This window comes from Equus asinus, chromosome 5 (assembly GCF_041296235.1).
Source record: "Equus asinus isolate D_3611 breed Donkey chromosome 5, EquAss-T2T_v2, whole genome shotgun sequence".
Classification (NCBI taxonomy): Eukaryota; Metazoa; Chordata; class Mammalia; order Perissodactyla; family Equidae; genus Equus; species Equus asinus.
In genome coordinates, this window is record NC_091794.1 from 80509105 (window position 1) to 80520425 (window position 11321).

At 49.7% G+C, this 11321-nt stretch overlaps 1 protein-coding gene across 1 annotated transcript; it reads left to right on the forward strand.

The window, feature by feature from the left end:
* Window positions 1-2028: 2028 nt before the first annotated feature.
* On the forward strand, window positions 2029-10261 carry LOC106847809 (L-amino-acid oxidase-like). Its single transcript, XM_044770575.2, has 7 exons — window positions 2029-2117; window positions 3800-4014; window positions 4454-4566; window positions 5666-5867; window positions 6359-6427; window positions 6647-6783; window positions 7307-10261. Exons 1-7 carry the CDS (start codon window positions 2087-2089, stop codon window positions 8130-8132), a joined length of 1593 nt encoding a protein of 530 aa, XP_044626510.2. The 5' UTR covers window positions 2029-2086; the 3' UTR covers window positions 8133-10261.
* Window positions 10262-11321: the final 1060 nt, after the last annotated feature.

Consider the following 11321-nt stretch of genomic DNA (forward strand, 5'->3'; position numbering starts at 1 on the left):
CCATCCGGGAAATGAGAATCAAAGCCACAATGAGATATCACTGTACATCCACTAAGATGGTTGTAATCAAAAACATAGACAATAACAAGTATTGCTGAGGATGAGGAGAGATTGGAGCCCTCATTCCTTGCTGGTGGGAAAGTAACATGGTGCAGCCACTTTGGAAACCAGTCTGGCACTTCCTCAAAAGGTTAAACATAGAGTTAACATGTAACTCAGCAATTCCATTCCGAAGTATATACCTAAGAGAAATGAAAACCTATGTCCACATAAAATCTTGTAGAAGAATGTGTATAGCAGTACCATTTATAAAAGCCAAAAAGTGGGAAAAACCCAAATGGCCATCAACTGATGAATGTATAAACAAAATGTGGAATAAATGGAATATTATTCAGCCATAAAAAGAAATGAAAGACTGATACATGCTACAATATGGATGAATCTTGAAGACATTATGCAAGTGAAAGGAGCCAGTCACAAAAGACTATGTATTATATTATTCCAGTCATATGAAATGTTCAGAACAGGCAAATCCACAGAGATAGAAAGCAGAATAGTGGTTGCCTCAGGTTGGCGGTCTGAGAAGAGTGGGGAGTGATGGCTAAAGGGTACGGTATTTCTTTCTGGAATGACGAAAATATTTAAAAATTGATTCTGGTGATAGTACCATAACTCTGTGAATACACTAAAAACCATTGAATTGTTCACTTTAAATGGGTGAATTGCACGGTATGTGAATTATCTTTTGATAAAGCTATTATTAAAAATAAAAGAAAGCAGTGAGAGAGAGAGTCCCGGATCTGTGTCTAAAGCCCAGCCGTTTACACACTAACTCTCCATGTGTTATTTATTTGGTCCTTCCAGCAACCTGGTGGTGGAGGGATTGCCTCCATTTTAAAGGTATTACAGTCGTGTGTGGTCTGATATCAAATCAAACCCTATCTCCAGAAAGAAAGAAGGAAAGCAGTTTAGGCATTTACCAAGTGCAAGGTGCTATGCCAGGCTCTTCACACACAACATCTCATTTAATCCTTGACACACCTTATGAAGAAAGTATTACTGCCCCATTTTACAGATAAGGAACTCCAGGCTCAGAGAGGTATAAGCCTATATCCTAAGACACACAGCTACAACAGGACAAAGCAGGATTCGAACCCAGTTCTGTCAGATTTTGTTGCTTGTGTCCTTCCCCCTATGCCATCCCTAGTGCCCAGGATCTGAGTCCTGTGTTCCCGCTGCTGGATGCCCCAACCTGATCCCACTCCTGCCCCCTTCCCCAGTTCCACACTCCTGGCTCCGTGCATGCTTCCCGCTACTCCTCTCACCAGCCAGCCTGTCTCCACCTGCATTGTACACTGAGAACAAAGACTTAGTCTTGGCACCACAGCCAGCTGGCCCGATTCCCCAGGGGAAGGACTTCTAGTACCAGAGAAGCATACATGTGCCTAAGGAAGCCCTAGGGGACTCAGAGGAAGGGGGCAAAGCCACTCCCTACTGCAAATGGGCCAGGCCAAAGACCTCTGCCCAGCCTGCTCAGGGCGCCCCCGAGAGGGGAGGGGAGTGGAGGGCACAGTCCTGCCACCAGAGCTCCTGGCCAGAGTCCTCACTGTGGATAGACTCACAGTGCAGCAGAAGGCTCCATGGTGGGACAGCAGGGGGACAGGGGCATTCTGTAGTGGGAGCAGTTAGGAGCTTTGGCCTGTCCTGGGAGCCCAGACACTGGACTTCCAAACCAGCCCAGATGCTCAGCCCCAGTCCTCACCCATTCCTGGGAGATGGTCCCAGCAGGTTTGGGAGGGCCCATCTGGCTCCCACAGTCCCTCCTCCCCATTGGCACCTAGGTTCTGGGGTCTGAGCTGGGAGAAGGGGCTTTCCTTAGGGAAAGCCAGGAGGAAGGTGGGGATGCAGAAGGTGAGGCTGGGGATGGGACTGAGTCATCTCACTTGACAGCCCAGGTCTTGAGGGCAGGGCTTCTCTGCTTGGTTTAGACAATAGGGCCCTGGGGCAGGTTGCTGGGGCGAGGCCAGCTACTGTTGGGGTGGAGCTGGTTCCTCATAAAGAGAGGGAGAGACGCTCTGGGCTCAGCATGAGCTGCAAGGCCCTAGCCAAGATGAAGGGTAAGTGGGGTCCTTCCTCTAAGTCTGAGAGAGGCACCTGAGGAAGGAGGTATTGGACATTGAAAAAGGGAGAGTGTGGGGTGGAGATTGGCAAAGGGGGTTGAGATGGGTCTAAGGGGGAGTCTGGGTAGAAGGCCATGCAAGGGAAGGAGGATGGGGACTGAGATGGGACAGGCACCAGAATAGGGGCTACAGATAAGTCCACGTGTTGAAAGCGAGTCAAGAGAATGGATGTATGTCTGGAGGATGAATCTGGGGGGTGGGCCCATTCAAGAGGAAGGACATGGGGTATGAGACAGGAATGGTGGCAGCCCAGGGAGATGGGAAAATTTGCCAGGGTGGAGAAGGGATTTGGGAGGTTGAGGTTGATCTAGGGGAGGGGGAGAGGAGGTGAGGCTTAGGGTTCTCTCCCATGGGCATAGTGCCCCCTCTCCTATTTACTGAGGAGTCGCCCATGCAGAAGGTCTCCTGGCATTGGGAGGGCATGTGCTGGGAACCAGCTGGGTCTCCTGCCCCTCTGCAGCAGGTGGCCCCTGAAGATCCCTTTCCTTCTGTGAGCCTCAGTGGTCCTGCCTGTCCAGACTGGACAAAGAGGGTTCTCACCTGCCAAAAAAACCTAGGGCTGGTGCAAGGGGGCTCAGTGTGTCACAGCCCTGGCTCTTCCCCTTTAGAGCGGGCAACCCTGAGGAAACCACACAGCCTCTCGTTTCAGACTTGCAGCTGAATTTCTCTGTACATCAGGGCAGTTAACTGTAGAGAAGAAAAACAAGTCACTCAGGACTTGCTGCATGTTATATATTAACTATGGTTTCCGATCTTGGCTGCACATTACAAAACGCAGAGGGCTTTGACAAAATAACGTGAGGCCGGAGAAGAGCCTTAGGACTGCCAAGGTCTCACAGGGCACTAGCAGTGTCACTGAGAAACTAGTCACAATTCCCCCCACGCCCCTCCCCCAAATACAACTGTGCTTCACACACACATCCTCTCACAAATGCACGTGTTCCCAAAGAATACAGACACCCTCAGGCTCTCCCACCCAGCTTCACGCTCAAACGCACACACAGAATCAAACTCAAGAACACAAACAACCATATTGTCTCTCATACTCAAGCACGTGCACACACATTGTCCTCACTCTTCCAAACCCAGGCCAACACACATCCGTTCTACAACCCATCTCGCCTTCCCATACAGATTCATCCACACATCACTCAGGTACCCACAAACACACCCCCTCACAGACAATCGCAGACAGTGCACAGTCATACAGGGCAAAAATCACAAACTCACAACCACAGAAACTTATATCGCAGTCATTCTCACATACTCACAAACAGGCTCACACACACTCACCATCAGAAGCAGGCACGTTTACAGTCAAATATGGACCTGCACACGCCCGTGAGTTTCCAAACACATGCACACATATGAACTTGCAGTCCATGTTCACAGCGCACAACTAACACCAGCATGGTCCATGCCTACATTGATATCCCACACAACGCAATCACCCCTACACAGTCACAAGCACAAATACATATGATTGTAACCATACATTAGACAGACACTGCCTGATCTTACCACCCCTGCTCATTCACACAGCTAAGCTCACCCTGGGTAGGGTGGGGTACAGAGTCTGGACCCTAGAAATGCAGGCTTCACTCCTTTCTCTGCCCCAGGAATCCTCATCTTGGGGCTCCTGTTGGCTACTCCCAGCTGCCTTGCCTCCTATGAGGACCTGGTCAAGTGCTTCCAGGACCCTGAATATGAGTCCATCCTTGTCATGGCCCAGGAGGGCCTCCACACCTCCCGGCTGCCCAAGCATGTGGTGGTAGTGGGAGCTGGCGTGTCTGGCCTGGCAGCCGCCAAGGCCTTGCAGGACGCTGGCCACCAGGTAAGCAGGTCTTGGAGGGGCCTCAATTATTGGCCTGCAGTTTTCTTCACTGAGCGGGAAAAGAAAAATAGTGGGGTGACAGTCAGCTCTTAGACAACTGCTCATAACCTACTGGGTCTCTTAGCCTTTATTATTGCTCCTCAAAAATATGGCTTCCCCCGAGACTTGACCTTAACTGCAGCTTGTGTTCTCCTGGAAACAGAAGTAGAGAAGGGCTGTGCAAACAAAGGGCCAAGAAGCGCTCTGTGCCCTGCCACGAGGAGCTGTTCCGTCTCACTTACATTACTCAGGACCCCCCTGGAGGAAACTGCCCGCTTCCCCATTTGGTTATCCTCCACATTCAGGGACCTACTGCTGGGAATTCCAGACTAGGGCCTGTGGCCCGGGTGGGGGTGGGAAAAGAGAGAGCATGACCTTGGGAACCTTCTCCGGACCTTAGGTAACCGTCCTGGAGGCCAGCGATCATGTCGGGGGTCGAGTGCTCACATTCAGGAATGAGGAAGAGGGCTGGTACTTTGAACTGGGGCCGATGCGAATCCCAAAGTCCCACAGGTAAGCCCAGGGGAAGGGATGGAGCAAAGGGCACAGAGGAGGAGAACGGAGGATGTAGGAGGAACCCTGCTGCCATCTTGTCAGAGCCTTTCAGATTCACTGTCTCATGGGATTTAATCCTGCAACACTAACATGGCCTCCCACTTGACAGAGAAGACCGAGGCTGAGAGCCCAGGGTCACACAGAAAGTGGTGGAGTGCAAACTAACAATGATAATAGTCACTGTTAACTCAACAAATTGTGTACTTTAAATAGCGGCAGCTTCTTATGTGTCAATTATACCACATTAAGCTATAAAATAATAATAATTAATATAATCATAGATGCCATTTGTTGAGCCAGGCCCTGTGCTAACGCGTATACGTTTATTATTTCATTTGATCCTCACGACCCTCTAATTTGATCCTCTTGTTTTCCTTATTTACAAATCAGGAAACTGGGGTCAGAGATATTAAGTGACTCGCCCAAGGTTCTCCTAGGAGAAAGTGACAAAGCTCCTCTTCAAAATCAAGAAAGCGCCTGGCACAAAAGCATACGCTCAACACCTAAGCTGTAACTGATTCCTGGAAGAGACCTTGGCCTCTGGTTCTGAGGCTTCCAAGACAAAAAAAACCCTCACCTGGTGTTCCACATACCTCCAAAAATATGACGGTTTTTTTTTGCCTGAAGTTTAAACTGAACCCAAGATTTCCCTCCAAACACCACCAAAAACAGAAACCAAAACCAATGGAACCAAACCAAAGTAGGAGTCTTTAGATTTGGCCTCAAACTTACTTAGAAATGGAAAATGGAATTTCAAATACTGTCTGAAACAAAAGGCCTGTGTCCCTATATCTGAGCCCTATACACTGGAACTCCTAAAGGGCCTTCATTTAGTAACGGGTGAACCCCTACTACTTCTCCCCCTCAGGGCAAAAACAGAAGGAAAAGAGTTAGTGTGGCAGCAAGAACAAACAAGGTCAGAGATGAGGAAGCAGTTAGTGCATGCTCCCTGGACATATGAAGAAACTGGTTTTCCTGGAAATGGCTTCTATTGTGAGGCCAGAAGGAACAAAGTGCCATTGGGATGGGTGTCATGTGATGCTTATATCTGCTCTAGGCTGGTCCACACCTATGTCAAGAAGTTGGGCCTGAAGCTGAACAAGTTCATCCAATATGATGACAACACCTGGTACCTCATCAACGGACAACGCTATCGCACCAGAGAGGTCAAGGCCAACCCAGAGCTCCTGGGCTATTCCGTGAACCCCACTGAGAAGGGCAAGAGTGCTGCGAAGCTTTTCTACCAGTCCATTGCCAAGGTGCCTCCTGCCTTACCCCTCCCAGGGTTGGGAAAAGACAGGGTCTGGCCTAAGGTGACCTGGCAAGTTAGTGGATGGACCCAGGTCACCTGACTCCTACCTGGTACTCTTGTGATTGGTCTGCATTCCTTCTAATACCCCATAAGAATGTTGCCACCCCAACCCCAGTGCCCAGCCCCCTCCTTTCTCCCAATGGCCATTGCTTGATCAGCGACAGTGGAAAGGAAGGGAATCACCAGATAAGCCAATCCTTGGTAACGAACCAATCTTCCTGGATTGCAATGTCTTTACCTTAAGTTTTAGTCTTCTGAAGGGGAGATGTTTGGGGGAAGAGGAGCATTTAGGGTCCTGGAACCACCCTTCCTCTGCTCCTTCCATCTCCCATCTCCTTGCCCCCACCCTCTTCAAAGGGACATCCAGAGAACCCAGGAGATTGCCTCAGTCTCTACGGCTTTAATCTAAAGCAACTTCCCCTTCCTCCTGTTCCGCAGCTCAAAAAAAGTCTGAAAAATTTCAACTGCAGCCACCTGATGTCCTTTTATGATTCTTACTCCACCAAGGTGAGTGAGGCAAAGAAATCCCAGGATAGGGGTGCACGGGGGAGTCTGTGCTCAGTCTTGCCCCCTGGGGCTGTCCTCGGCCTACCAGGACCCTCTCTTCCCACTGCCAAAACCTTCACCTCCCCAGAGTCCAGTCCCAGCCCTTGCCTGCCCCAGGCCCCTGCGGGTGCCCCTTCCTACGTACTGGACCCTCCATTTGGCACTTCCACTTCCCCACAGGCTTACCTGCTGAAGGAAGGGATGCTGAGCCGAGGAGCAGTAAATATGATTGGGGATGTGATGAATGAGGATGCTGGATACTATAAATCCCTCCTGGAGTCCCTGCGGACTGACACCATCTTCCTCAAAAGCAACGAGTAAGGCTGATCTGGACCAGGACTCGTTTCTGCCCCTTCCTCCAACACTAGAGCAGAGAAAGGGAACTATGATTATTGAGTAGTTACTGTATGTCAAGCATTGTGCTAAGCACTTTCCAAAAATTGTCACATTTAATCCTATGATCACCTGGAAGGTAGGTACTATTATTCAGAGCTATTTTACCATGAGGACGCTGAGGCTCAGAGAAGCTATGTAACTGACTCGAGTTCACACACCTTGGGAAGGGCTGGAGCCAGAATCCTAACCCCAGTCTGTAGGACTCCTTCTGGGACGCAGAACGGTATGGTGTCTGGATCCCCGGGTTATGGAGCTGGACTGCAAATATCATAATGGGAAAGCCCCTTGTCTCTGGGTGTTAGTTTTCCAAACTACCTAATTAAATAATAATCCCTCCCTCACAGAGATTAGTTTCCTGCCGTCAGACCAAGGATGCTGCTGACAACTGGCAAGCTGGCTTACTGCCTCCCACATTCACTCTCTGCCCTCTCTTCATTCCTGCAGCTTTTCTGAGATCACAGGTGGCTTTGACCAGCTCCCCAAGGCCCTCAGTGCCAGCTTGAAGCCTGGCACCATCCGTCTGGGCTCCAAGGTGGAGACAGTAGTGAGGGATGGGCCCAAGGTCCGGATTTCCTACCGGGTGGACGAGCCCAACTCTGAGCTGCACACCCTCACCGCGGACTTTGTCATTATCTCCGCCTCAGCCAAGGCCACGCGCCTCATCACCTTTAAGCCAGCGCTCTCCCCAGACAAGGTGGACGCGCTCCGCTCGGTGCATTACACCAGCGCTACCAAGGTGATTCTGGCCTGCAATGAGCCCTTTTGGGAGCGGGATGGCATCCGGGGTGGGGTCTCCATCACTGACCGGCCTTCGCGGTACATCTACTACCCGAGCCACAGCCTCCCCAGCGGCAAGGGCGTCCTGCTGGCCTCCTACACTGTGGACGATGATTCCCTCTTCTTCATATCCATGAAACACGACCAGGTGGTAGATATCGTCCTAGAGGACCTGGCTGCTGTGCACCAGATACCCAAGGAGGAGCTGCGGCGCATGTGCCCCTCCTCCGTGCTCAAGCGCTGGTCTCTGGACCCCCTCACCATGGGTGCCTTCACTGAGTTCACGCCCTACCAATTTGCCGACTATTCGCAGCAGCTCTTCCAGCCAGAGGGTCGCATCTACTTTGCTGGCGAGCACACCTGCCTGCCCCATGCCTGGATAGACACTGCCATCAAGTCCGGCCTCCAGGCAGCCAGGAACATCCAGGCTGCCGTGGACCAGGAGGCCATGGGGAGACACAAGACCTTCACCAACAACCAGAGTCCTTCCTAACCCTGAGAGAAATCCCTGGGGGAATCTGACTGGAAGCAGACTGGGAGGGGGGCGATAGAGGCAGGACCCAGGAGAGAGGTCACCATTAGTCTCCGTGCCTACAAGTAGGAACCCAAAAATGCCAAAGAACCAGCTGTGAAGTCCACAAGAAACATCACCCACTTTTCTGCTTTCTCCCCTGCCAACCCTTGAGGAAGGATCAGCAGAGTCAAGGTATATGGAGGGATAAGAAAAAAATCAAGAATAGACAATGCTGGAATCACCCCTTAACTTGCAGGAAATTATCTCCTGCTGCATAATTGTAACATGCAAAAGAGAAAGGTTTCAACAACATCCTAATTCCTGTCACCTGCAACTAGATTCTCCTAAACGAACAGACAAACCCCCAACCACACAACATTAAACCAGACTGGCCACACAAACTCCGTCACTGCATGCCTGAGCCAGGGGCCTCACATCTTGGCCCAACACAGAGTCTAGGTGGATGGGAGAGATAAGAGTTCTTTTCTGCTCTTGTTGAGCCTACAAGAGCAGGATCTTGGCTTCCTGGAGTTGCTTCCTGACCCATAGAATTTTCCTCTTCACCCTCACCTCCCCATCACCAAGAAACCACCCCAGCTGCCCTGCCTCTGCCTGTCCAGCCCACACATTCCCCTGGGAGGACATCAACCTCATTCTACATACTCCCCCCTACTCTGCTCCTCTCTGAAACCTGCTCTGTCCTTCTAGGCCTAACTTAATTAATTCCCCCTCCCCAAATCCTCCCTTAAAGGCTACACCCAAACCCTAGGGATCTTGCTCCCTTGAAGCCCCACCCTTCCTTCCTAGAGTCTCAAACATTTGGACTGTGGATCTTGTGTTGCCATGTACTTCCTTCATGATGGCATATTATCTGCCCAACTGTACTGAGAGCCCCCAAGGGCTGGGATCATATCTTGTATGCCTTTTTGTATTTCCCCTCCGGATAGCTACTAAGTATATGTTATTTCCCTCAGCCTGTCAACAAACATTTATTATGCATCTACCATGTGCCAGGCACTATGCTGAGTACCAGTTCCAAAGAATGAGCAGCATTATTCGATTGAATCAAATCTTCATTCCCACCTGTGTCTACATATCTCCAAAGATCAGTTCCCAAATCTCGCTCATTTTTTATCCCAAACTTTTGGGGTTTGGGGTCCAACTAGGCAAAAGAAAGGAGTAAATAAAGTGGTGAATCCTTTTCCTGGAGAACATTCCTATGAGGGAGACCTTGGAGGGCTCTGAAGACTAGCACGATGAAGTATTGGCATGGAGTGTTGTGTCCTGAGACTGGCTCGGTGTGCTGTGTCCTGAGACTGGAAGGGAGTGTTGTGTTTGAGACTGGAAGGGAGTGTTGTGTTTGAGACTGGAAGGGAGTGTTGTGTTTTGAGACTGGCATATTGTATAGAAGGAAGGAAATAGAGAAAGGAAACTTACATTTTCTTACTGCATTTTGGTCTAACTCCTGGTTTTCCATTCACCCCTGCAATAGTAAGGATTTTTTCAGGTCAAAGTGCTAGAAATCAAACTCAAACTAGCTTAAAGGAAAAGGAAATGTTTTGACTCACGTATCTGGAAAGTCCAGGGTGAAGCTCACTTCACCTAGACAGATTGGATTCAGAAATTGATAAGTCATCATTAAGGTTCTCTCTCCTTCCACCTCTTGACTCTGCTTTCCTAACTTAGCTTCTGTATTGAGTTAAATAACGTCCCCCCAAATTCTTATCCACCCAAAAGCTGTTAATGTGACCTTATTTGGAAATAAGGTCTTAGAAGATGTAATCAAGTTAAGATGAGGTCATACCGGCTCAGTGTGGACCCTAATCCAATAGCTAGTGCCCTGATGAGAAGAGAGAAATTTGAACACAAGCATACACAGAGGGAACACAGCCATGTGAAGATGGAGACAGATTGGAGTGATGCTTCGTAAGCCAAGGAATGCCAAGGATTGCCAGAAATCTCCAAAAGCTAGGAGGAGGCATGGAACGGACTCTCCCTCAGAGCCCCCAGAGGGAACCAACCTTGCTGACTGACACCTTGATTTTGAACTTCTAGCCCCCAGTACTGTGAGAAAATAAATTGTTGCTGTTTTAACTCATCTAATTTTGTAGTAATTTGTTATGGCAGCCCTAGGAAACTAATACAGCTTTCTTCTTTCTTCTGGCAAAGAATGCAGTCAGAAGCAACTCCAAGATTATATCTTCCTAGGCTGCCATGCAAGGGGGAGAAAAAGGGCTTCCCCCTCCCAGTGCATTCATTTATATTTTCATCCTGCCCATCCATGTGCTTGATCAGGGACCCACCCCTCAGGCTAGAAACTAGGTCTTGTGACCAGTGGCCCCAGCTGCTAGTGGACAGGGAGAATGGGACAATCTCTTAAGAAGAATGTTCTGGGCAGATGAAAACAACAGATGTACACTACTAATTGCAACTCCTCCAGACTCCAGAGTTGGACTAAGGAATACCGCTGAGCCATTCCAGGGCTGGGTTAAACCAGCTCCCCTGGGGCTTCCAGTGCAAGATGGTTCCCCACCAACAGAGTCACAACACATGTGGCGAACCAGAAGCAGAGCAAACTACCCCCTAGAACCTGGCTCCATCAAGGGAGGAGTTGCTTTCTGAACCGTCTCCTGGACTGTTTGTGTTTGGTAACCCCTTAGTGTCTTGGCAAAGGCCACACCTTACTTGAGACTCTCAGAGGGGAGGAATCCTAACACAATGGTTCCAAGCAGAGAGAGGAGCAGAAGGCAGGACCTGGGGAGAGCAAAGGCCATGGGGAAGAGCTGACCATGAACCCCCGTGGCTAAGAGCAGAATCCTGAAGAAGCCAGTCAAGGAGAAGCACAGGCAAGAATGGGGCAGCAAGCCCATCCAAAATAGCAGCTCTTTGCCAGCCTCTGTCCACTGGATACAAAACTGGTTTGAAGGCAAATGACTCCTGGCATCTGGATGGGAGTATTAGGCAGAAGAGGAAAAGGTTCAGTGATACCAGAGGACTATCACTGGGGACACAAAGCTGCCACATGAGGTTCTCGATTATGAACAATAGAAACCAAGCCTGAGTGACTTAAGTTGAAGAGGAACTTGAGGAAGAATATCAAGAAGCTCACAAAATTGGTAGGAAGGGAAGAGGGCAGATGCCAAAGGAGACCGGGTGGACTGAACCACA

Coding starts and splice junctions, on each gene's coding strand:
- LOC106847809 (XM_044770575.2), top strand. CDS start 2,087: ATGAGCTGCAAGGCCCTAGCCAAGATGAAGG. Junction 4,567..5,665: donor CGAATCCCAAAGTCCCACAG/GTAAGCCCAGGG, acceptor TATCTGCTCTAG/GCTGGTCCACACCTATGTCA. Junction 5,868..6,358: donor TCTACCAGTCCATTGCCAAG/GTGCCTCCTGCC, acceptor CCTGTTCCGCAG/CTCAAAAAAAGTCTGAAAAA.